Genomic DNA, 27,501 nt, shown 5'->3' on the forward strand with positions numbered 1-27,501 from the left:
GTATTTAGGATCAAATACCCGTGTCTAGTCTAGAAAACGGTAGACATGTTCATTTGTGTTGTATATATATATATATATATATATATATATATACAACATATGTTCTATTTTTTACCCCTATCTACAGCTATAACCCCATAATTTATTATATCTTCAACTGCACAATACTGACTTAAACCTGCAGTAGGCAGAATGTTTTTGGCATCATTGGGCAAAAAATCCATAATAACCTTTCAGCATATTGTAATTCAAGTGTTCTGAGAGAAAATTAGACTGGCTCTGTTTTCAGGCTTTAAAACATCTAGAACACACACACAAGGTTTATTCCCACCCTAAGGCTGCAGTGATTTTTTTTAAAAGAAATTTTATAAGCCATTGTTTCACTGCTTAGTTTTTCGTTTTATATAAGAAAGTAGAGATAAGTAACCTAGGCAACTAGTGTAATAATAATAATAATAATAATAATAATAATAATGATAATAATAATAATTTATATAACACTTGTCAAACTTAAGCACAAAGTTCTTTCCAGATTAAAAGATATACAGAATAAAAATAAAAATATAAAAAGGCTACAGATGACAGGAAGGGAAACAGCCTCATGCACCTCTCTGTTGTTGACATAAGATAATCTATTTTAATAGATTATTTACAATAAAGCTCAGTTCTGGGAACAGGATGTAACTCTCCAAGCTGACAACTCAGGAAGGAGGAAAAGCCACGAATGAGCCACGAAAGCTTCACTTTAAAGCTTTCGTTTCCCCTGTACGGCAGCAATAAAGACACGTGAGGAAGGGAGAGAGGAGGAGGAAGAGGAGGAGGAAGAAGAGGAAGAGGAGGAGGAGCAGCAGCCAAGAAGGACTGGCTGACCGGTGTGAGTGAGATCACCACCTCTGTCCAAAGAGATCAGAGCTCTGAGAGGGCTGGGTAGAGAAACGGTGGGTGAGCTCCTGTTTTAGTTTATTTCTATTTTATTCTATCTTTATATGACACTTCTGCAGTTTATTGATACCGTATACAATGAGCTTTGAATCCTGAGGCTGCTCTTTGGTGATTTGATGAGATTTTATCTCCAAGAGGATCATATAAATTGATTTAAATTGAGACCTAATATCTTCTGACAGGACCCAGCCATGGATATGAAGGACAAAAAGGAAACGCTGGCTCCAGCCAAACAAGAACAAAATGGATATTTATGGTAAACACACTTTAAATTATCTCTTTATTTATTCATCTATATTATTATTATTATTATTATAAATAATAACAGGTGTCTCAGTTATTCTCTAGAAAAAATAATTATGCAATTAGACTTTATATTCATGCATCATGCTTTTTATATCCTCCAGTGAGAGCAAGGAGGATGGAAAGAAGAAAGAAAAAGAGTCAAAGTTGCCTATGGTTGGCCCCATTGAAGTGGTAAGCTCAGACGTCACACTTTCTACAGGACCGGATGTTTATGCAGTGTCATTATTCTTTTGAAGCAGTGTGGGTTTATTTTTCACTTTCTACAGTCTAACTATTTAAAATGCTTCCCCCCTCCTTTATTTAACCAGAAAGATGTTCAAGATGGGCAGCAAAATAAAAAGTTTCATATACAAGTACAAACAGAGACAGATAACATTAAAACATAACCTAACAAAGCAACACACAACAACAGATGCAAAACATACAGGAATCAGAGGCTAAAAGAATAGTTAATAGAAAAGCAAAAACATTGTTGTAAAAATGATTTTAAAGTCAACATAAATGCCTTGCAGCTTTCGGGGCATGAAAGGAAAAGGCAGATTTACCCAGCTCTGTTCTGGTGATTGGGACCATGAGGATGATTTTCTCTGATGATCTACTGTTATAGCAACTGGAGTAATATGTCAGTCAACTGGATATGTACTGCAGTATTTTACCCAGTAGAGTTACTGTTTTATATTGCTATAAAATGCAGTTGATATGCTGTGTGTGTGTGTGTGTGTGTGTGTGTGTGTGTGTGTGCGTGCGTGCGTGCGTGCGTGCGTGTGCGTGCATGTGCGTGCGTGTGTGTGTGTGTGTGTGTGTGTGTGTGTGTGCGTGCGTGTGTGTGTGTGTGTGTGTGTGTGTGTATGTGTGTTTATATTAAAGCTGTATTGATTTTTTAAAAATGTTTTTGGGAGGTTAGCGGTTAAAGACTGATGATGAATAAGATGATGAATAATAGTTATGTTGTATGGCTGTAAGTGGTAACAGTAAGGTGTGTGTGTCAAGGTTTGTGTGAGTGTGTGAAGTACGAGGAGCAGGCGGGAGAGAGGATGGGAGTGTGACACATCCTCCTGTTGTTTGGGTTTGACTCCACCTGTCCCCCGCTGTGAGAATATAATAGCTGCTCAAACTTAAAAGTCTTTCTGTTTGCATAATTCAAAATTCCTACACCCAGCAAATAATCCCTTATGAAAAAGTAGTATACTTCAAGTTTATTTTATCAAGTAAACTGGGGTAAAGTTCAAGTATATTTCCCAAGTACACTTTATCTAGTAAGTACACTAATATCAATGTAGTAGTAGTATACTTGTAAGTGTACTACTTCAATACTTTTTGGGACTAAATTGGCCCACTTTTGAGTTTATAAAAGTATAGTAAGTGTACTTTACAGTAAGTGTAAGAATAGTAAATGTTGAGAACACAACTAGTTTACATCTAAGTTGTATTTTGTACTGCAACTATACTATGACGTGAACTATACTACAAGTGAACTTATAGCTATACTGTTAGTTTACTAGTAGCCCACTTTTTAATTTATGAAAGTACACTTTAAAGTATATTCTCAGTAAACTACTAGTTTAATAGATTAATACAATTTAAAAAACAAATAGTTTTTCTCGCTTGCCTTCACGTCAAATGCAAAAATGTAGAATTTTTTTTTGTGATCAGTTTTTTTTTATTGAAAAGGTGCAGAAAAACATGTTACATATCATTCATTTTATCCCTTTTATATATCCCCCTACCCCCATACACAGGTACATATACAAAACTATCATTCCAGGTGTGATGCAAACTCCCTTCCCAAAGCGACCCGTAGACACCCCCCACCCCTGATCTCTTTCCTCCAAAACAGTAAAAACAAAATTAATGTCAGTCACGCTATGTCTTATCTTTAACTAAATTGTAAGCCGCATTCCAGGCTCTGAGAGTCTTACAGCTGGCCCCGTGCATTCGTGCCAAGAACGGATGATTTCTAATAACGAGTTAGCCCACTGTTGTCTGGTCAAGGAGTGTGGTGGTTGCCATCTTAAGGCCAACAATTTCTTGGCTGCAGTGAGACCAGCCCAAAAAATACGTTTCTGTTGCAAAGACAAATTTAGAGAGGAGTCATCAATTAATAGAAGCAAAGTAGGTGAAAGTGGAATCCTAACTTCAAGAATGTCACTTAAGGTGAGAGATATTTGCTTCCAGAATTGAGACACATCATGGCATCTCCAGTGGATATGCATGAATGAACCCAGAGCATCAGATGGACACAGATCACAATTGGGAGATGTAATGATCTTCATAGAGTGATGCTTTCTAGGGGTGAGGTACATCCTGTGGGCAAATTTATAGTGTATTAATTGATGATCTGGATTTTTAGATGTACCACACAAAGTTTTCCACACCGTGTCCCAGGAACTCTCTTCATCATTTACATCGATTAAGTCCCTACGCCATGCAGCTTCTACTGATAAAGGTTTACAAGGTACAGAAATAAACGTGTGAAGTTTAGAAACCATCCCTCGTGTTAATCCCACGGAAATCAATATTTTATGAAGAGGGTGTGTAGGGAGTGTTAATCCCCATGGTACACCATATGCCCGCATGGCTGACCTCAGCTGCAGTTAGAAAAAAAACGGTGAACCCGGGAGATTATATTCAGCGCGTAAATCATTAAAGGCTCGTTAGCCACTGTCACCATACAGGTCCTTTAATATATTAACTCCCATGTTCTTCCACTGTGGGAATGAGAAAGGTATTTTGCCAGCAAGAAGTGAGAAATTATTGAAAATTGGCCAGTGATTGTGCCATTTAAGATCTGCATGCGTCTGTTTCATTACAGTACGGTAAGTTAAAATTCTTGATGAATTGAAGTAAATTCATATCAAAACATACGTTTACAAACTATAACACTCTCAAATTGGCTACTCTATCAAAAATTAAGCCAAGTATACTTAGACTTTCCTGTATACTTGTCAGTATAAGCCAAGTAAACTTAAGTATAATTTTGTTAAGTATATTTTGGATAAGTACATAAAAAGCAAAGTAAAGTTATTTTAAGTTTAAAAGAAGTATACTAAGAGCACACTTGAATAAACTTCTTTTTGGTAAGGGATATTAGGAGCAACATACAGATACTGATTTCTGCTGTTCTGTTTTTGATCTTTCTACACTCTCTCCTTTATGTGAGTGTAGTTTAGGTTTGCAAACGGCTTGGACATTGTGATGATCCTGGTTGGGACAGTCTGTGCCATAATCAATGGTATAGTGCTTCCTCTCATGTGTATTGTGTTTGGGGAAATGACAGACAGCTTTGTAGACAACGCCATGACGACACAAATCAACAACAGCTACCCCAGTAAGTTTTACAGACATGGGCACAGATGATGATAAGATGCAATGTATGCAACACCCTTTAACAATGTTGTTTATAACCTTGTCTCTTCAGATATCACCATCACACCAAAAAACAGCACCTTAGAGGAAGACATGACGCGGTAAGACTTCATATGATCAGCATAAACAAAGCAAGCTGTTGTGGTCGGGTGAAAATATCTCCAAAATGTTGAATTTAATGTTGATGGTTCTGTTTTTGTAGGGCTGTCAATCGATTAAAAAATTGAATCGCATGATTGTCTATATGCAAATTTTTTATCTGTTCAAAATGGGACTTAAAGGGAGATTTGTCAAGTATTTAATACTTTTATCAACATGGGAGTGGGCAAATATGCTTGCTTTATGCAAATGTATGTATATATTTATTATTGGAAAACAATTAACAACACAAAACAATGACAAATATTGTCCAGAAACCCTCACAGGTACTGCATTTAGCATAAAAAATATGCTCAAATCATAACATGGCAAACTCAAGCCCAACAGACAACAACAGCTGCCAATTTATCAGTGTTCTGACTTGACTATAACTTGCTCCAAACTGCATGTGATTATCATTATGTCATCATGTCTGTAAAGGGGAGACTCGTGGGTACCCATAGAACCCATTTTCATTCACATATCTTGAATTCAGAGGTCAAGGGACCCCTTTAAAAATGACCATGAAGGCCATTTTTCTCGACAAAATTTAGCGCAAGATTGGAGCGTTATTTATCCTCCTTCGCAACAAGCTAGTAGGACATGTTTGTTACCTGGGGTTCCTTAGGTTTTTTAGTTTCATATGATGCCACTATCTAGCTTTAAAATTGAGCCTGTTACAACCTAAAAATCACAAGTTGTGTTTGTGCGTTGAAGAAATTAGTGGAATTAAAATGAATTTGCGTTAATGCGTTATTATCGCATTAACTTTTACAGCCCTATTTTTTTTTATTTGTAAAGAGTTCCATAAGTGCAGGAAGGTCAGGAAACTTGCAATGATTTCTCTAGGCATAAAATTGCATCAATAATTAAATTCTTATCCCTTGAATCATCTTTTGCCAACTTCCACTTTGTTAGACAAATTAAAGAATATACATTTTTCAAGTATATGCATATACATTCAAGTCAAAGCTTTAAAGTCATGTGTGTTACAATACTTCTCTTCTTCCAGCTTTGCCATCTACTACTCCATCATGGGTTTTGTCGTGCTGGTGTTTGCCTATGGGCAGGTGGCCCTCTGGAGCTTGTCAGCCGGGCGGCAAGCCGCACGCATCCGCAAGTTGTTCTTCCACTGCATTATGCAGCAGGACATCGGCTGGTTCGATGTCAATGAAACAGGAGAGCTCAACACACGTCTCACAGAGTGGGTAACAGACAAGTCACACGCTATTTCATACGCAGACGTATTATTGTAACGCAGGGCTTCAACTAAAAATGTTTTCAAAATTTGCCTATCATTTTCTTCATCAACTAATTTATTCATCATTTGGCCTATGTAAGTGAAAAATGGCCATCACAATTTCCCAGAGCCCAAGTTGACATATATAACTTGTTTTATTCAACCAACAGTTAAACCGAAAGATATTATAATATTTCGGGGGATCTATTTGCAGAAGTGGAATATAATGTTCATAACCATGTTTTCATTACTGTATAATAACCTGAAGCTAGGAATGGTTGTGTTATTGTTAGTTTAGAATTAACCCTCCAAACAATAGACTGTCTATAAAGATAGACACCATGACAGCTCCCCAAAAGTAAAGCCAAAATATCTTGATCGCTCCCTGGTGGCTGGCTCCAGTATAGGTCATAAATCCCACCCCCTCCATGTCACACGTCAAATACATTTTTCCCCAAAGATGGTTTCTGTCATTTTAAGTAGTTCTTATCGCGGATGTATGTTCAAATGTTAATTTTTCTGACAAGTTTGATTTTAATTAATTATCTGATGCTATAAAAAGGGGTCGAGGCATCATCATCGACATTGACAGCTGTGATTGACAGCTGCTCTGAGTGAAGTAGTCGCAGCTGGAGGCTCGGGAATTGTACGAGAGAGATGTAGCATTAACTTTCCATAACCGTAACAAGTCTGGCCAAACAACTACTGTGGTACTAACATAGCAGCTAGGTGGCTCACGTTAGCAAGCTGCGGCCATGTTCGACTTATGATTGGCTCCGGCAGGTGTGTTTGATTGATACCGCAGCTCCGAGCCCCTGATCACTACTGCGCATATTCAGGCTCCAAATGACGTCAAAATCTCAAGATGTCAGCTATATCTGTATCTTATTTTAGCTTCACTTTTGTACAATTGGAGGAAGTAAAGTCGCGTTGACCATGTGTATATATATATGAGGGTTAAAGGGTTAAAGTTCTACGATGAAAACATTGACAGCCCCTAGACCGAACAACGCGGTGGTAGCGACCGGTCAATCACAAGATAGCCACGCCCTAAATCATCCCCTGCTTTATGGTCTATTTGACTCTAAATGGGACCATAATTTACTAAATGAACATCATGCTGTATTGAAGAAGACTTGAAACTAGCGATTGAGACCATAAACTCATGTTTACAATGTTTACTGAGGTAATAAAACAAGGGAGAAGTAGGATAATTTTCTCATAGACTTCTATACCCTCAGACTTCTTTTTGCAACCAGAGGAGTCGCCCCCTTCTGGCTATTAGAAAGAATGCAAGTTTAAGGCACTTCCACATTGGCTTCACTTCTCAGACGAGGAGGTTGCCCACTGATATCTGGGAGCAGGTCCTCTTCATGGAGTCCGCCATGTTTCTACAGTAGCTTTACATTACCTGAAGGCCACCGTAGTTGCCTGACACAATTGTGAAACTGTGGCCACAGAGTGCAAAACCGTGGTACCGCCAGCCGCCGTCTACCCTAAAGTAGTGTTATTATGGTAAGGATGGCCTCTGAACGAGACATATATCTTGGAAAGGGAGGAGTGTGTGGAGGGGCACCCTGTTTGTTTCAATCTGCAACCACACCACTAGGTGCCACAGAATCCTATACACTGTCCCTTTTAAACAATTAAATGATTATCAAAATTTTGCAGAATAATTGTCTGTTAATCGACTAATCAATTAATTACTTCAGCTCTTCTGTAAAGTGGCTTCCATCTCTGACATAGAAAAGAAAAGTGTTGTTTTCAGGATTTCTTTCATTATCGCATAATATAATCCTTCGTCTGAAGTTAAAACATTAAAGTCAGGATTAATAAAGTTTCACAGTTTTCACATGGCAACAGCAAAATGGTTTTCCTTTCACTCGTAATACATACATATTGCAATATACAGTACTCTGAAGATCATTGGTGGACATGTTGTTTCTATTTGCATGTGTAGTGATATCTATAAAATCCAAGAGGGTATTGGCGACAAGGCCGGGAAGCTTATCCAGGCCCTCAGCTCCTTCGTCACAGCCTTCACCATCGGCTTTGTCAAAGGCTGGAAACTCACTCTCGTCATCCTGGCTATAAGCCCTGCGCTGGCCCTTTCATCCGGAATTTTCTCTAAGGTAAACATCTCTCCATCGTCTTTGTTTTGCTCACCCTGTCTTTGTCCATCTTTCCGCCTTTCTCTTGCTATCCTCCACATGTTGATCGTAAGGACACAGTCCCCTGCAGTTATTCATAATAACATGATGTCTTTCTTCTTGTCTGAATAGGTGATGGCGACTTTCACTTCTAAAGAGCAGAGTGCATATGCCAAAGCTGGAGCTGTGGCAGAAGAGGTGCTCTCTGCTATTAGGACAGTGTTTGCCTTCAGTGGTCAGGACAGAGAAATCAAGAGGTATGTACTGTATATTACAGTATATACTGTATATATGTGTAGGTGTAGGTAGTTCTTGTCATGACACAGATCCAAAGACACCAAATATGATTGATAGTAAATAATTATCAATCAATGCTGTGGATGGGGTATAATATTATATCAATATGAATATCTGTGCTGGAATATCCAAATACAAAGTGTTGCCCAAATTACAAGATTTTGACCATGTACTAACATGATGGAAAGTTATAAGACCAAATTTATTATTATTTAACAAAGCAAAACACCTGTGCAGGGCAAATAAATCTTCATTTATAAAGCGATCAAAGTCCAAGAAATAGCCCCTGCACAGCCTGTAACTGGATAAAACCCATTCAAAATCCATCCGTGTTTTCTACTAATGGCATTGCAATCTAATTTGCTTACTCAAGCTTGTGTCTGTGTGTCTGTTACACCACAGATATAATAACAACTTGGAGGACGCAAAAAAGATGGGCATAAAGAAGGCGTTATCTGCTAACCTTGCCATGGGCTTCACCTTTTTGTTGATCTTCCTGTCCTATGCTCTGGCCTTCTGGTACGGAAGTACACTCATCGTGGCTGGGGAGTACACCATTGGAACTTTACTCATTGTGAGTAGAGACATTATGACAGACTTTCTGATAATCTTTTGAGACTCTGAAAAAGACGGTTGCTGTAGCTAACACTGAAGTGTGGTGTGTGTGTGTGTGTGTGTGTTTGTGTCTCTTAAGGTGTTCTTTGCTGTGATTATTGGAGCGTTCACTATGGGACAGGCCGCTCCTAATGTCGAGACCTTTGCCAGCGCCCGGGGAGGTGCACATAAAGTATACAGCATTATTGATCATGTAAGGAATGCAACTTTTTTCCCTAGTGCACACAATGTCAAAAATGGTTTTACGCCTCTGCGCTGGCGATAGTCGTGGTCGGAGGCATTGTGTTTTCAGGTTGTCCATCCATACGTTCAATAGTCCGTATCATTCTCATAAACGGGATATCTCAAGCCAAGAGGAAATTTCTTCAAATTTGACATCCACCTGGACTCAAGGATGAACTGATTAGAATTAGGTGGTCAAAGGTCAAGGTCACTGTGACCCATAACTCAAGAATTCATACGCTAATTACGACAATTTCACACACCTGCCTAACAAGATGAAGTTATGTAGTGATGACATTTTGGACAGACACGGATGTAAACTGCAACCTGACTCGGAGGCATACAACCGTGAGGCGGTAATTCTAGTTTTAGATCTTTGGTTCTAGTTCTTTAGTTTTAGATCTTTAGTTTTTGCTGCTGGACAGTTGTCAGCTTGTATTACTGAACATGCACCCTGGCCCTCTGGGAAGCTGCTTTGATGCAGCCGACATCTTGGAGTCAGAGATGTTGGATTTTGCTCTAATTGGAGCACCTGCTGTCAGGTCATTTGGTTGATATTGCACAGCTGTGGCTCTCCCCTCTCCCAATCAAGTTCTTTATCCAACTGTGGCCAAACTGTAAACAAAACCAGAGTTGAGTTCTTATAAGTAAAAAACTCTTTTCTCAACAGAAACCGGCTATAGACAGTTATTCAGAGGCCGGCTTCAAGCCTGATTCCATCACAGGAAACATAGAGTTCAAGAACATCCACTTCAGCTACCCCTCGAGACCGGACATCACAGTACGTTTTCCACAGACACTGTTGACTGAACTCTAAAACAGACATTATATTACTTCAGCCTGTATCTCATCACTGACATTGTTGTTATTTGTAGGTATTAAATAACTTCTCTCTGAATGTGAAGAGTGGACAGACCATTGCCTTGGTGGGTAGCAGCGGTTGTGGTAAAAGCACCACAATCCAGCTGTTGCAGAGGTTCTATGATCCTAAAGAAGGATCGGTAAGTGATATTTCTAAACCACTTAATTCAAAGGAGTGATTCAGTATTTGTCATCATATCCACTCTACTATAGTTGAGACTTAAGAGTACTCCACCAATTTAGCATTGCACTCCTAGAACATTTTGTGATTTGATAAGAGCAGGTGTCACACAAAATAAAGGATCAGGGTAGTGTTTTATTTCAGTCCATTTACTGCAAATCATGTATACGCTGTGTTATTGCAGGTTACACCATCATTTTTTCCTGCTTCCCAGGCAGATATTTGTTTCCATTAATTTTACATTGATATGAAAATCTACTTTGTGAGTCTTGAAGCTTGCTTAAAATACAGTAAACCGTGAATATCATGTCTGCATTTGTAAATACTGTTTTTTGTCATGCTATACTGAAAATTAGGGCTAGTCATCACTGTGAGGTTGCCAGGCAACCAACAGAAACTCCAGGAAGTCACTGCGCTCAGCTTCATATTTATCGCACAAACATGAGAGTGGTATCGTATCTTCTCATCTAACTCTCGCCAAGAAAGCAAATGAGGGTATTTCCCAAAATGTCAAACTATTCTTTAAACAACAACAGAGGAGATGCTTTGTCAATTATGCATGTTATTTAGATTAAGTGCTGTGTCTGTTTGACTCCTGCCTTTTAGGTGAATATTGATGATCACGACATCCGTTCTCTTAACGTCCGCTACCTGAGAGAGATGATCGGAGTGGTGAGTCAGGAGCCCATCCTCTTTGCCACCACCATCGCTGAGAACATCAGATACGGCCGACTAGACGTGACTGAGAATGAGATCAAACAAGCTGCCAAGGAGGCTAACGCTTATGACTTCATTATGAACTTTCCTGATGTATGACTGTATTTATGAATCCCTCTCCTCTGTGCTTATCAAGAACTCTGTCCACCACTTACTAATATTGAGACTCTTATCGTTGAGCAGAAGTTTGAGACGATGGTTGGAGACCGAGGGACTCAAATGAGTGGAGGACAAAAGCAGAGGATTGCGATTGCTCGAGCTCTAGTCCGCAACCCCAAAATCCTTCTGTTGGACGAAGCCACATCCGCTCTTGATGCTGAGAGTGAGACCATTGTGCAAGCTGCACTCGACAAGGTACAAATACACACAGACGTACATGCTCATTCAGAGCACAGCATGAGGGCTTACTTTGCACTTTAACACTGACACAGACCTTTTTAAAAAATGCAGTTAAAAAGTTGATATAAATTAGATTACTTTGGTTTACTCATTTCTTAAGCACATGAACGGAGGAAGGGAAATAACTCTGGATTTGCATTTACACCTTTTAATGCCTAATGATTTAAATAAGGGCTTTTCAGGTGTTTGATCTGGGAAGTTGATTTACCTGAAAAAAAGAATGATCCGCTGATTTACAGATGTTAAGTCTATGGGAAAAAGTCTTTTTGGGCCCAATGTCATCACATGACGGACCCGGAAGTTGTAATTCTTTGGCGACTATGTAAAATTTGCTTCTGCCCCAGCGCTCTTCCTGGTGGCTTGGCTTCCTCACACTGTCACACTGTTACATTTTTTGGCCCCTAAAGATAAATATTAATATCAATAAAATTTGGATTATTGGCTCTATCTCAGCCTCTACCTAAAACTCACTCAGGCTGGAATGCAAGGCAGTAACAGTACAAGCTCTCTATGTTGCACAAGGCCGGTGGCACGCTGTGTCTTAATTAAAGGAACACTTGGATTAAATCAAGTTTTGACAGCTTTACTAGATTGCATTGAATACATGGTATTTCGAATGCTGAACCAAAATTCTTTCAAGTTGGTAGTTTAACTTGAATTAGCAGCAATAGTAAGTACTTAAAATAACACTATGAGGGTTTAAAGTGTTAATAATGATCCAAAATCTCTCAAATTATAATTCTCACCATGCATGCACTTGTTTATAAGTATCGCTGGATGTCTACTACTGTGGAAGACTAGTGGTGTAGAATGTAAACACTTTTGGTTTGTTTAGAAGGGGAATTAAAATTGTTGGATTTAACCAAAAAATATGATGAAATTAATATTGCACAATTATTAACAGTTGCCAACAATACTATGCCTCACACGGGGCACCATAAATGTTGGGGTCGCAGATAGGAACTAGTCTAGTCATTCGAAAATATTAAAGATCATTATTAATATGAATAAAATTAATATGAATAAATTATCAATATATAGGAATAATAACGGGACACCAAATTATGTTAGTACATAAGCTCAAAAGATATTCAAATTTCTATCAAAAGTAATTAATAATTATCAAAATAATTATTAATTATATTGTTAGCATGCATGCAAATAAGATAAACATTACAAACATCAGCAAGTTAGCTTGGTTATTGTGAGCATGTTAGAATGCCGATGTTAGCATTAAACTCAAAGCACCGCTGTGCAATCTCGTAGAGCCACAGGCCATAGACTCTTATTACTTATATTAAAATGTGTCAACTGCAAACATGTATGTTTATAAACTGTATGTACAATTTGTGTAAATGTAAGCATAGACACAAAAATTCGGACACTTATCTTTGTGTGCAGGTCCGACAGGGTCGTACCACCATAATTGTTGCCCACCGCCTCTCAACCATCAGAAACGCTGACGTCATCGCTGGCTTCCAGAACGGTGAAGTTGTAGAGCTGGGAACTCACAGCCAACTGATGGAAAAACAGGGAGTCTACCATACACTGGTTACCATGCAGGTAACATAGACACTCATAAACACTTTGACACACCATTTGGTTGGGCTTTAACTCAAGGGGAACTTTGTAATGGTCAGGCTTTGATATTGTTTGTATCTGGTTCCCTCCCGTCTCTCTGCTGCAGACCTTTGAGAAAGCCAAGGAGACGGAGGAGGCAGAGTGTGAGCAGTCTGCGGATGAGAAGAGTCCGTTAGTCAAGTCCCTCCCTCGGTCTTCTCTGCGCAGGAGGAAGTCAACAAGAGGTTCCTCCTTCTCTGCCTCAGAGGGAGACAAAGAGGTGAAAGAAAAGTTCAAGGATGACGGGATAGAAGAGGTGAGCTGTGGTGCAACATCTCTGTGGTTTGAGTGGCTGTGTCAACATTGTCAACATGGTCTTTGCAAGCTATACAATATGGTGTACTCTCAGAGTCTAACCACACTATTACCTGATGCCCATATATCGTTGGATGCCAAAAAGGCTTTTGACAGGGTCGACTTAGATTTTCTTTATTCAGGCCTTAAAGCTGAAGTAGGCGAGATTGGAGCAAATATGATTAAAAAATGTATTTTTATAAAATGGTCATTATGTCGTGACAGTAGTACATGAAACAGGTAACCTGAAAAAAATTATGCACCTCTGATGAGCTGATCTGAGGTCTGCTGTCCAGCTGCTGTCTATGAGAGCCGGCTGTCAATCACTCGCAAACTCCGACCAAACGGTCAAACTAGGCAGCGCTGATCAAATATGAATCATTATTATGTTACGTTAATGACTATTTCTCGCCTCAAATGTTTTCAGAATCATCTTGTAGTGTACTGTTTAGCTGTAAAATGAGAACGTTTGTAACGCGGCCGCCATTGTAAAATCTGTTGAAGGAACACCAAGTTCCGGTCACATGACCGGAGCACAGCCAATAGGAACGCTCTCTCAATGAAATCACCTGTGATTGGTCAAAGTCCCCCGTCACGGGCTAGATTTTTTAAAGCCTGATAACAGAGCCATGATGAGGTGCAGAAGTCTTGTTATCTCACAGAACACTTAAATTGCTGAATATGCTGAAAAGTTATCATGGAATTTTTGCCCAATGATGCCAAAAATATACTGCCTACTGCCACTTTAACGGGTTTAGTTTTGGTGAAAAATGTATTGCATGGGTGAGGTAATTATACCTGTTTCTAACTCTTTTGGATCCAAATACTTTACGTCACGACAAGGGACAAATCAGGGCTTTTCCCTCTCTACTCTTTAATTTGTTCTTCCTATCAAATCCTTAGCTATTGCTTTGCATGGTTTGATTGGTCATGATGGGATTTAAAGAGTGGGGGAGGGAGCACAAGATCTTGTCATATGCTGATGATTTATTATTATATGCGTAAAATCCTGCCAACTCAATACCAAATATTACGTCTGTTCTGAGGGAGTATGGAAGGGTCGCTGGTTACAAACTGAACTTATCTAAAAGGGAACTTTTACCACTAAACACTGTAGCCAAGGGTATCTCATAGTCACAGTTTCCATTCAGGGTTATACTGCTGCACTGGATAGGTGGTCCTATCTCCCCATTTCTCTGGTGGGTAAAATAAGAGCAGATAAAATTAATAATAGGGCTTTCAAAGTTAACGCGATAATGCGATTTTTAAGTTGTAGTAGGCTCAGTTTTAAAGCCAGAGTGAAGATACTGGCCTCATATGAACCTAGAAAAAAACTAATGTTATTTTTTTAATCAATTGACAACCATAATTAACATACTTCCAAAATTTGGGTTTCTATTCAAACTATCCCTATCCTGATTAGGAAACGTTTTTGTGACGGTTTATAAAATTCCATCCCGTTTCATCTGGAATAAGACGAAACCCAAGAATTAGAAAAGATTATCAACAGTTGGCCAATCGAAGAAATGGGACTAACTAAATTCCAGGATTACTATTTGGCCTCTCTTACCTCAGTATCTGTTAGCTCTGATAGTGATCCAGTTTGAGTACAGGTGGAGCAGGCTTCGTGTTGTTCCATCTTTAGCAGATCTTATATTTTCTGCCTCTGAACTATGTACACAATAACCCTACTGTAATATTTTCTAATTAGAAAATATTTTCTAATTTTGTCCAAATTAGAAAATATTTTTGATGGCTCTGTACTTGCTCCCGTTTCCTAACCGCTCTTTCCCCCCATCTTTCCCCACATTCCAGCAGTTACGTATACTAAATTCAGTTTATCAAAGTCTCACTTTCTGAAGCTCTTCCTGAAGAAAAACGTGAGGAAGGCCAAAAGAAAGAAATGAGATGTGACTCAGCTCTTTCTCTCTCTCTTTCTGCAGGATGAAAATGTTCCCCCTGTGTCGTTGCTTAGCGTGATGCGTCTCAACATTTCCGAGTGGCCATACATTTTGGTGGGGACCATCTGTGCCATCATCAACGGAGCAATGCAGCCACTGTTTGCGATCATCTTCTCCAAGATCATCAATGTATGTTACTCTTACTATGTGTACCATGCCCAGCCTCCAACGCTGTGTCCAGTTCTTTTAATACATCCATGTTTTGGCCACTACGAAAGTCGGGATCAACGACCGGCGCTGGTGGCTTGGTTTGTACACCAGCCATTATGCACATAAATACAGAGTACGTCCCCCGTTGCTCTTACTGCACCAGTCTTTTCTTCGGTCCAGGCGGTGGATGTGTGGCCTACTGGCTGCACAGCAGTGTTGAGTATCAGCGGGTGAAGCCAGAGGTGCATCTCAATTCTCTTATTTGTCGTTTCCTCGCTTGAAGTTGTTCTGGTGCGCTATCTTGGAGACCGCTCCAAAGCTCTTATTTCTGCACAGAGGAGCGAGGATCGAGGATCGAGGAGGGATCGAGGAGGAGCGATGAGCAAAGATACCCAAGAGCAGCCTTCACGGAAATCTTTTAGTGGCCGACACACCCCCTTATTGGATATCAGTTACTGATTGGACAATGCTGCCGATTGGACTGACCTGATAACTTTACTTCTCAACATCACTGAAGTTTCATACCGGAGTGAAGACAGATCCCAGATTAAACATTTTATATTTAGGTGTCTTCTGATTCACCATCTAGTTAAAATCTGTGTTAATTGTATCTCTGAACAGCAGCAGAAAGACCTGCAGTATCTCTCCTTCACACACCGCGAGTGAAGCAGCCTGTCACCGAAAGGGGTTTATAGTACCTGACAAACGGGTCTAAAACATCTTTCTGCATTTATTAGAAAGATTTTTCTTTTCATGATCTGTTATTTCCCCCGTTAACTTTTATTAAGGAAACAATTAAAGTCAGAGAGAGAAGGAGAGTCTGTCTGTCAGCAACAAACACCTTTTACATAATTTATCCTCATTTCCATTCAGTCACATGTGAGGCTGATAATTCCTGAAAGTCGGGTTTGATATGAGTTATATCATTTACATTTTCCCTGAAACATTCAGCCTAATAAATAATGTCCAGTGTTCAAAAGACACCATAGTCATATTCTGGGTTATTAAATAATGAATTCACAATCAGAATATCAATAACTACAGACACTTATAATGAATAAATAATATAAAGATATTGTGCCAGTATAAATGGTTCCTGAGCCTCTAAACAGGACTCAGGGTGCATCCCAAAGCTCTTAATTGCATCCACATTTCCCTCACTTGCGTCTTTTCCTTGTGTCTTAGTCCCTCCCACCGGGGAAGCATGGGGCCTTTCCCATTTCCGATTTTATACGGCTCGATTCCTCTCCTCGACTCCTCTCCTCGCGTCTTAGTCCCGCCCACGGGAGATGCGAGCGGAGGAGGCGAGGAAAAGACACGAAGAGAGAGGAAGAGAGGAAATATGTTTTAAGACACATGAGATGCTGTTTCCTCTGAAGCGTCACGTGAAGCAACATCCGTTTCTGATGACAGCAGCAGCTGATCACAGCTGATCACAGCTGGATCAGCTGTCAGTCGGCTTTAACCGCTGTTTATGTCTGAACTGATCTAATACTAATAATGACACTCAGTTATTCTCAGTGGCAGAGCAGCAGTGTTTTCTCTCTGTAGCCTGTTACCTGTTTAACAAACACCTGCACATGATAACAGCTGCAGTCTGTATTTCTACTGTGGACTGAGTCCTGCTTAGAGGACCAGGAACCATCTCTACTGGCACAATATCTTTATATTATTTATTCATTATTAGCGTCTGTATTTATTGATATTCTGACACTAGAAATTATGTATTAGGCTAAATGTTTCAGGGAAATGTAAATGATGTAACTCATATCAAACCCGACGCTCAGGAATTATCAGCCTCATTTGACTGAATGGAAATGATGATAAATGATGTAAAAGGTGTAAAAGACAGACTCTCCTTCTCTCTCTGACTTTAACTGTATCCTTAATAAAAGTTAACAGGGGAAATAACAGATCATCAAAAGAAAACTCTTTCTAATAAATGAAGAAAGTTGTTTGAGGTCCGTTCGTTGTCAGCTGTTATAAAGCTCTTTCAGTGTCAGACTCTTTCACCCGCGGTGTGTGAAGCAGAGATACTGCAGGTCCTTCTACTGCTGGAACACTTCACCATCAACATGGTCTGTTTGTTGTTCACACCTACAGTTAACACAGGTTATAACTAGATCGTCAATCAGAAGACAAGTAAACTATAAAACTTTAATCTGTGAACTGTCTTCACTCTGGTATGAAACTCCAGTGACGTTGATGTATCAGATCAGTCCGATCGGCGAAGCGTTCAATCAATAAATGATATCAAATAAGGCTTGTGAAACTGTGGTAAGGTGAGCAGCAGAGTGCAAAACCCTGGTACCCCCAGCCGCCGTCTGACTTCCGTTGCTCCTAAAATTGTGTTATTATGGTAAGGATGGTCTCTGTGCGAGGTGAATGGCATTACAATGGTTTTGCACTCAGCGGCTCACGTTACCGCAGTCTTGGAAAAAGAAGAGTGAGAGGAGAGGTACTCAGTTGGTTGCAATCTGCAACCACACCACTAGATGCTGCCAAATCCAATACACTGTACCTTTAATGCTTCATGTTAATTGCAACATTTGTCAGATGTTGTATAAAGCTACAAATTAGCTGTTTATTTCCTCTCCTCTCAGGTGTTTAAAAGTACAGATCCAGCGGTTGTCAGCGAGAGAGCCTCATTCTTTTCTCTGATGTTTGTTGTTATTGGAGTTGTAAGCTTTGTCGCCATGTTTCTACAGGTAACCGTGTACACACACAAACACATGCATGTTGACGTACATTCATTTCCTGGGTGTGTTCATTAACCCTCAAAGGAATAGTTTGACATTTTGGTAAATACACTTATTTGATTTCTTGCTGAGAGTTAGATGAAAGGATACCATTAGACCATACACCATAGACCACACACAATAGAGAAGATACCAATACACATTTCTGTACAATACATTTGAAGGTATACAACCAGCAGCTGGTTAGTTTAGCTTAGCATAAAGACTGGGAACATGACTGTCTTCTGGCTGTTGCTGTGTTTGTACTGGACAGACATGAGAGTGGTATCAGTCTTCTCATCTAACTCTTGGCAAGAAAGCAAATAAGCGAATTTCCCAAAATGTGGAACTGTTTCTTTAACCATATATGCCCAAACCCAAATTACTTTAATTTTACTTCTAACCTTTTTAACTAAAACCAAGAATGGTTAAAAATATGCAAACCTTGATACCGATCACATAAGCTTACAGTGTGATATTACGAGAGTGCCTCTACAAGTGTAACATGGACACACACACACAAACACACACACACACACACACAAATGCTTTATCCAGATGATAGTATTGCAGTATAAACACTTGTAGGTGCTGTGATAGTCACAGAAGTTCATGTCAATCTGCAGGTGTGCTCATGTATTGTATCTATAACATTTAACAGGGCTTCTGTTTTGGTAAATCTGGAGAGATTCTGACCCTTAAACTGAGACTCGGGGCCTTTAAGGCCATGATGAGACAGGTGAGTGGCCTCTCTTTCTTTCTCCTCTCCTCTGCTATCTATCTGTCAGTGCTATTAAATTCAATTAATATATAATAACTAACAATAATTTTCCAAACTTTCACTTTGTTAATTATTTAGTAATGTTTAATGTTACAAATGGTTTTAAATAGGGCTGTTAATCGATCCAAATATTTAATCACGATTAATCGCATGATTGTCCATGAATAATCACGATTAATCGCATATTTTTTATCTGTTCAAAATGTACCTTAAAAGGAGATTTGTCAAGTAATTAATACTCTTATCAACATGGGAGTGGGCAAATATGCTTGCTTTATGTAAATGTATGTATATATTTATTATTGGAAATCAATTAACAACACAAAACAGTGATAAATATTGTCCAGAAACCCTCACAGGTACTGCATTTAGCATAAAAAATATGCTCAAATCATAACATGGCAAACTCAAGCTCAACAGGCAACAACAACTGTCAGTGTTTCAGTGTGATGACTGACCTATGACTTGACCCAAACTGCATGGGATTATCATAAAGTGGGCATGTCTGTAAGGGGGAGACTCATAGGTACCCATAGAACCCATTTTCATTCACATATCTTGAGGTCAGAATTAAGGGACCCCTCTGAAAATGACCAGGACAGTTTTTCCTTACCAAAATTTAGCGCAAGTTTGGTGCGTTATTTAACCTCCTTCCCGACAAGCTAGTATAACACTTGGTTGGTACCAATGGATTCCTTTCATATGGTAACAGTATCTTCACTCTAGCTAAAACTGAGCCCGGGACAATATCCGAAAGATCGATTGCTTTAATGCATTAAAGAAATTAGTGGCATTAAAACAAATTTGCGTTAACGCGTTATTATTGCGTTAACTTTGACAGCCCTAATTTTAATACAACAGAAGTCAGAAGAATATGGCTCTCAAATTGCTGTTTTATATTGAAATTATTTTAATTCCAAGTGAGTGTATTCTATCTTTTTCCATGGCCAATGGAAAATGTTAATCCCTGTTTGCTTGTAGGACCTCGGCTGGTATGACGACCCCAAAAACAGTGTTGGAGCGCTCACCACGAGACTGGCCGCAGACGCAGCCCAAGTACAAGGGGTTAGTCTCAACAGCGGTCTCTCACACTCACACTCACACACACACAACTAACAAAGCTATTTGCCAAAGACTCAACGAATCATCTCAGAAAATCAGTGATCTTCTAATCTGCTTTGTTCCCATCTTTCACATCTGCTCAGGCAACAGGAGTACGTTTGGCCATGCTGGCCCAGAACATAGCCAACATGGGCACCGCTATGATCATCTCCTTTGTCTACGGCTGGGAGCTGACCCTGCTCATCCTGGCTGTGGCGCCCATCATGGCATTGGCTGGAGCTGTGGAGATGCAGGCACTCACCGGACACGCTGCCGAAGACAAGAAGGAGCTGGAGAAGTCTGGAAAGGTATTCAGTGTCGGGTGTGCCAGAGTAACATACAAATTCCTTTTTTATGACTCTAATAATAACAATAATAGTAAATTGGACTTGTAATGAAGGCGTGGATGAGGGCCACGGAGTCAGAGAGTGATGGCTGGAGTCTAGAAATGTTTTTGAGGTGGTAGAAGGTGGATTTTGTGATGGATTTAATGTATGACTGAAATGAAAGGGTAGAGTCCAGGAGGTTGCGGACCTCGGAGGATGGGCAGATGGAGCTGCCATCCACGTCTAGGAGGAGATCTCGAACCTTCTGGAGCAGTGCTTTAGGGACCACAACCATGAGCCCTGTTTTGCTGCTGTTGAGTTTGAGAAAGTTAGATGACATCCATGTAGATTACATCCAGGCAGTTGACTAAGGACTGTATCAAAAGCTATGGAAAGGTCAAGGAGGATGAGGATGCTGATGTGGCCGGAATCAGCTGCGATGAGGAGGTCGTTTGTGATTTTGATGAGGGCAGTCATCAAAATCTAAATCTGTGCTGTGGTGAGGTCTGAATCCAGATTGTAGGGGTTCATAGAGCTCATGGTTGGACATATGCTGATGGATTTGGGCAGCAACTGCTCTTTCCAGGATTTTACTGAGGACAGGAAGGTTGGAGATCAGCCAATAGTTGTTTAGGTCCTCTGAGTCGAAGCCTTGCTTCTTAAGGTTGGGGGTGATGGAGGCCGTTTTGAAGCTGGAGGGGACCATGCCGGATTCCGAGGAGGAGTTGATGATGTCGACCATGGTAGGGCACAGGGCGCGTAGACATGCCTTAATCAGGGCTATGGGCATAGGGTTCAGGGAGCAGGTGGAGGGTTTAGCCTTAGTGACTAGCTTAGCCACTTGAGGAGCATCCACAGGGACGAAGGAGGATGGACAGTGCTGAGGCAGGCGTGTGGTGGAGGGAACAGTGACTTTTGGTGCATGTGGAGGGGTAGGGGGAATCGCAGAAGCTAAAGGTAGATGAAGTCAAGCACAATTTATTAAAACACTAACCTTGTGATATACAGTAGATATAATGTTTGTATGGTTTGTCTCTACAGATTGCTACAGAGGCCATCGAGAATATCCGTACTGTCGTCTCTCTTAACAGAGAACCCACATTTGAGTTGTTGTATCAGGAAAACCTCAAAGTACCACTCAAGTATGAGAAATTAAACCACAGATCCATCATCTCCATGGGATATATGAACACAAATTATAATGTATTTGAATCAAATTTGATTAATTTGAGGAGTGATCTCTCTGATGCCACCTTTCTCTGACTCTCTGTACAGGAACTCCCAGAAAAACGCCCATGTACATGGTATTACCTTCTCCTTCACCCAGGCCATGATCTACTTTGCTTATGCAGGCTGTTTCCGCTTTGGAGCTTGGCTCATTTTGCAAAGAAGGATGGATTCTGAGGGAGTATTCCTGTAAGTAAACAGACTATATGACTTTGTCTTGTCTCTTAATCTGGAGATCAAAATTAGTTTATGATAAACAAGATGAACAGTTTGCATGTACTCAGAGGTTACAGCAGCATACAGTAACAGTAAGAATAACGCATTCCTGTTGGGATGAGAAGCTGTTTATATGGCCTTTAATCATTAACCAGGCCTGAAAGTATGTGAGGGGTCACTGTGAATGGGTTAGCTCCAAACACAGAGGACATAGTCACACAAGACACTGTACCTTTGGTGATCTAACAGACACACACACATGTTTTAGAATGCTAGCGTAACTAAGCCACCGCCTTCATTTATATTCTACCTCTTACACAAAGAAGAAGTCCAAAGGTCATTGCACCTTGGGCTTATGAAGAATCATAAAACTATAAAACACAGAAATATTAACTCCTCTCCCACATGGAGCATTTTATACAAACACATCATTGTAAACTCTCAGGTTTGTATTTGAGATTCTTTCCAAGATCCCAAGGTTTCCAAAGACACCCAGTGTGTCAGGCTGAATTAAATGTATTTAAAGGGATACACAAGACATATATAATTGTCTATTTGGTGTAATTGTGCAATCATAAAAAAATTGGGATGTAAATATTTCACTCAATATCAGAATGATGTAGATTATAGAAATAGAAAAACAAGCAGATACAGAAAACATTATATTGTATGAAATGTTATCAGTGTGGAAACAACCTCTCTATGGCTGTACCCAGGCACAGTGGTGCTTTGAGCTAAATGCTAACAGCAGCATGTTGTAGCAGGGATATCATGATCACCATTCTAGTTTAGTGTGTTAGTGTGTTAGTATTAATATTAACTTATTAGCACTAAACACAAAGTGTAGCTGAGGCTGATGGGAATGTCATGAGTTTTGCAGGTTTTTGGTCATAAACCAAAGTATTGGACAAAATGAAGGGGAACGTGAATCTTAACCAAATATCACTGCAACCCATCCAATATTTGTTAAAGGTGATAAATATGGGATTGGGAGCATTTCTGTTGCCACTCAACGGCTCTCAACATGGTAACGGCGAGCCAGCGGCTCACAGCTAACAGTGCTAACAGCGCTAACGGTGCAAACAATGGCGAAAGTGCTGACAGCGATAATAGTGTTTACCTGGAGGGACCGGAGGGTGAATGTTACGAATCCATGACAACTGACAGCGTTATCAGCTGTAGGCTAACCGCCTTATGAGAGCAGTGCAGAGTGGCGGCCGTGAGCTAGCCAGTGGGGTACGCTCACATGCACGAACATGCACTAAAAGCGTGTGTGTGCGGCCGGCCCGGCTATGTCAACAAAGCGAGGAGAAACTTGGATTACAACACACACAGAGGAAGAGAGACTTCATTTTCTACTCAGGTAGACATTTCAATATTAACCTAGCAAATAGTTGTTTGCTGCTATGTTAATGCTTTGAATATTTAAATTCACCTGTAAGAATTATCACTGAACACTACAAATGTCAACCTCATGATGGCGCTAGGAACAGTCAGGGGATCATCAACGTCAGTAAGATTTATCCTCTGGGCAACATGAAAATTTCTGAACCAAAGTGGTTGACAGACTAACCGACCATCACTGCCATCCCTAAAGCCATGTTGCTAAAATGGTCCTAAAACCCAGAAATGAGCACTTATGGCTCCCTCGTCTGGAAGTCAATGTGATTTTTGAATGGGTTTTTAGTTAGATGCCTGAAAAAAGGACACAAGTTTAAGAGATTTTAACATTTTGTTCTACGTTACAAAATATGTCAATAAATATCCCACTCATGAATTTTTAAGCTTTTACGTGTATTTAAAAAGGCGGTTGCTAACAAGTGGCTAAATGAGACTACAAAACGTCATCACGTTAACTCGAGCACCTTTACAGCCTTGTTTATATTCGCGCTGATTTGACCGTGGTGTAGTTTGTTTATAACGTTAGCTTTTTACTTCTGGTGATTGGATTTACACCTCAAAAAATCATAAAAGTGGTGTTCATTTGTGGAGATCATCTTACAGAACAAAACCTGCAAGTGTCATAAATGTGTGTTTGCCACAGAGCTTATTTTATGTAATAATCCAAAACCCAATGGAAAAATACCTTTGGCTTTTTGTCGGGGGAACCCATGCGATTCTAATTTCCAGGTTGGCCAACAAAAAAACGTCATCCCTGGAGCACTCAGTGAAGGGGAAATTAAAAAGGGATATTAGAAACTTTAGGTGGCTAAAATGTAAAAGTAAATCGTCTTCTTCCATTCAACATTTGATAGAACTATATTCGCTATTTCATCTTTGCTTTGGTCAGTTGTCATTGGTCCATGTTAGCTTAGCTTTACGTAATCCCAGCTAAAACTAACATGCGTTTGACTTTCTCTCCCAGTGTGGTTTCGGCTCTTCTGTACGGTGCCATGGCTATCGGAGAGGCCAACGCCTTCGCTCCAAACTATGCTAAGGCCAAAATCTCAGCTTCCCACCTCCTGATGCTGCTGAACAAAGAGCCCGCCATTGACAATCTTTCACAGGAGGGAGAAACACCGGTACATAACACAAAGCCCCACACACAGACAACAACACTTATAATACAGCTCTTTACACATGCTAACATGTCACTCTTATGTGTCTCCTTTAAAACCCCAGGACAATTTTGATGGTAATGTGCACTTTGACAATGTTAAGTTTAACTACCCATCGCGCCCTGATGTGCCCGTCCTCCAAGGGCTGAATCTGACGGTGAGAAAGGGAGAGACTCTGGCCTTGGTGGGGAGCAGCGGCTGTGGAAAGAGCACCACCATCCAGCTGCTGGAGAGGTTCTACGACCCCAGAGAGGGGAGAGTGGTGAGAAGACAAATATACACCCACTCTCTGTGTAACTGGCTGATAACACTTGTTATCAACACTTGCTAGGCTTATAGGCCTACTTGTACTTAATCTATTGATCGAGATATACTTAAGAAAAGTATAATTAAGTATTCTTGCCTTGTAGGCCAACAGAAAGGTATACCTGGCTTGTAGTTGTGCTTACTTTTTGATAAAGTAGCCACTAAAGTGTGTGGGGCAGCTATTTTCAGCTAAAAAGCTCTTAAAGCCCACTGCGCACTACCTGCTCAGCACTAAACAGCACACAGACAAAGATAGCAACTAGCTGGTGAACATAGTGGAGTATTTAGCAGGTAAAGAGTCAGATATTATACTCAGGAGTTGGTGGAGACCAAACAAATTCAGTTATTGCATGTTTTAGACATCAAGCCCCACCACTCCTTCTACAATAATTACTGCTAACATTTTCTCCTTCAGCTGCTGGACAATATGAATGCAAAAAAACTGAATATCCACTGGTTGAGATCTCAGATAGGCATCGTATCACAAGAACCCGTGCTGTTCGATTGCACCTTGAGCGAAAACATCGCCTATGGAGACAACAGCCGCACTGCAACCCAGGCGGAGATAGAGGAAGCTGCCAAAGCGGCCAACATTCACAGCTTCATAGAAGGCCTGCCAAAGGTAACTGCTGGGATGTTACACTAATGATCTGTTCTCAGTCATGACATAGCTGGAAATAAAAGGGCAGTGTGATGTTTTCATATCAAGCAGTTCTTTACAACATCTCACAACAGCCCTCTACTGGCAAATTGGGATATGGTGTTAAAAATTCAATAGATCTCTCTTTTCAGAATAAGAGTCCCTGTTACTTTATTTTACGGGTCCATCATTTCTTAATAATTTCCTAGGAAGTTTCCATGGATGAAATATGCAATTTGGCACTAATTATAGGTAAAGAAATGTAGACACAGTGTTCAAATTAGTACATTTCTAATCAATCAATTTCAAGTAATAGCTTGATTGAATATTGTAGTGAGTGCGGAGCAGGTCAGCTGAACATGCAAAAATGTTAAATATGTGTAAACACATATGGAAAGTAAAGTTTCCAATAATTAATAAATAATGAATGAATATTTTAATAGAGATTTAATGTAGCAGTTCGTCCAAGAAAATTAACCTCAGTCAATAACTGCTTATGAACTCAACTAAATAAATCCTAACTAAAATAACAGTCTTAGATCTGTCTCTCTATTTTCATTATAAGTAGTACCAACATGGTTCGTTCTAGGAAATTACTGACCCGTCAAATAAAGTGCTTCCAGACCATTTCTTAGTACAAAGTATTTACAATGAAAACTGTTCACAGTGAGGTGTGTGGATTACAGGATGCATCTGTCAATATTTTGGTAACATGTGCCTCCTCTCTCTCTGCTTGTATGAGCAGAAGTACGACACTCAGGCAGGTGATAAGGGAACGCAGCTGTCAGGTGGCCAGAAGCAGCGTGTAGCCATAGCCCGAGCCATGCTGCGCAACCCCAAAGTGTTGCTCCTGGACGAGGCCACCTCCGCACTCGACACTGAGAGTGAGAAGGTGAGTGTTGGGAAGGGGGAAGGAGTCCTTCCCACTAATGATGCTGGTACCAGTAAGACCAATGAGCAAGGAAATGGGAATACAAAAATTAGTTATTTTGCTGAACTTTTACTTGATTAAAATTATGTGTAGAAATATCTTTTAAAGCAGATAATCAAATTTCAAATGCACTAAGCGGAACATTTGTTACGCATTGCACAGAGGTGTTAAAAGACACCATTTAACTGTTAGTCAGGTATTTTTATGTGATTATAAAAGAGGAAAAATAGAGCAGAGCTCTAAAATTTATTTTTCCTCCGTAAATAAATGGAAATTACTGTGCTCCCATCCTAATCAATAAACACTGATTACAAAGCATAAGATGATTAAAGATTAAAAATGTATGTACTCTCAGATTTTGAGAACAGTGCTGTAGTGGATGCATAAAGTGAACTCAATGCATCAAAATGAAAATTAATTCATGCATCATTAGAGTAATTTGCTGAGAATTCTCAGAATACAGTCTTTTAGCATCTCTCACCGTCTTGATAAACCTTGAGCCTCTCTAAAACACTATGGGGGCAGCCACATATATACTATACAGATAGTTCCTGTGAGGTCACTGGTATCATTCTGCTCTTTCCAGGTGGTGCAGGAGGCGTTGGACGAGGCCAGTAAGGGCAGGACATGTATCATTGTGGCCCACCGTCTATCCACCATCCAAAACGCAGACCGCATCGTTGTCTTCAACGGAGGAGTGGTGGTTGAACAGGGGACACATCAACAGCTGCTGGCCGAAAAGGGAGTCTACCACATGCTGGTCACCAAACAGATGGGCCACGGGAGGGAATAAGAGGACGGGGAGAGGACACAAGCAGCTATACTACACCGATTGTTTTTTATTTTCATGTTTCCAGAGATATGTATGATTCCCTGCCAAGCTTCAGTGGAACAGTTCAGGTTCAGACCTGAAAAGACACAGGTCCAGGTCTTGTTGGGATATTTGACTCAGTGACCTTTTAGCCTTGTAAGAATCTTTAGCCCCTTTCACACAGCCTGTTCAAGGCAGGACTGTTGCGCTATTATTCCGCCTTGCTGTTCTGTATGAAAAACATGGAGATTGAATTTGGGGACGGAGTTGTTCCGCCGCTGAGCGCGGCTCTCTGAAGTGTAGATGGCGTTCAATACTGTTTTTATTTATTGATGAATTCATATTTCATTTGTAAATTCTTATTATAATTCTTCTTTTTATTGCCCATTAAAATGTCAAATAATGAA

At 40.1% G+C, this 27,501-nt stretch overlaps 1 protein-coding gene across 3 annotated transcripts; it reads left to right on the top strand.

Moving 5' to 3' along the window:
- The first annotated feature begins 788 nt into the window (after positions 1-788).
- Positions 789-27,501, top strand: LOC119496574 (ATP-dependent translocase ABCB1-like). 3 transcript variants are annotated; one of them, XM_037783970.1, is made up of 28 exons: positions 789-938; positions 1,125-1,198; positions 1,350-1,419; positions 4,414-4,576; positions 4,667-4,715; positions 5,765-5,956; positions 7,953-8,124; positions 8,275-8,399; positions 8,842-9,013; positions 9,134-9,247; positions 9,947-10,057; positions 10,152-10,277; positions 10,925-11,128; positions 11,219-11,389; positions 12,836-12,997; positions 13,122-13,310; positions 15,292-15,438; positions 18,063-18,167; positions 18,859-18,936; positions 19,960-20,043; positions 20,184-20,387; positions 21,447-21,547; positions 21,681-21,821; positions 24,214-24,370; positions 24,471-24,668; positions 25,128-25,334; positions 26,098-26,244; positions 26,870-27,076. In XM_037783970.1, the coding sequence occupies exons 2-28, from the start codon at positions 1,134-1,136 to the stop codon at positions 27,074-27,076; spliced, it is 3,861 nt and encodes a 1,286-aa protein (XP_037639898.1). In that variant the 5' UTR covers positions 789-938; positions 1,125-1,133. The 3 variants fall into 3 exon arrangements, with proteins under 3 accessions (XP_037639898.1, XP_037639900.1, XP_037639899.1); XM_037783972.1 differs by having other exon boundaries at positions 4,419-4,576; XM_037783971.1 differs by lacking the exon at positions 789-938 and having other exon boundaries at positions 1,134-1,198; positions 26,870-27,501.

This window comes from Sebastes umbrosus, chromosome 11 (assembly GCF_015220745.1).
Source record: "Sebastes umbrosus isolate fSebUmb1 chromosome 11, fSebUmb1.pri, whole genome shotgun sequence".
Classification (NCBI taxonomy): Eukaryota; Metazoa; Chordata; class Actinopteri; order Perciformes; family Sebastidae; genus Sebastes; species Sebastes umbrosus.

Excerpts from the sequence above, each read along its gene's own strand:
- LOC119496574 (XM_037783970.1), top strand. The coding sequence starts at position 1,134 with ATGGATATGAAGGACAAAAAGGAAACGCTGGCTCCAGCCAAACAAGAA. Across the intron at positions 9,014-9,133 it reads CCATTGGAACTTTACTCATT|GTGTTCTTTGCTGTGATTAT; the intron begins GTGAGTAGAGAC and ends GTGTCTCTTAAG. Across the intron at positions 24,371-24,470 it reads CACAGGAGGGAGAAACACCG|GACAATTTTGATGGTAATGT; the intron begins GTACATAACACA and ends TTAAAACCCCAG.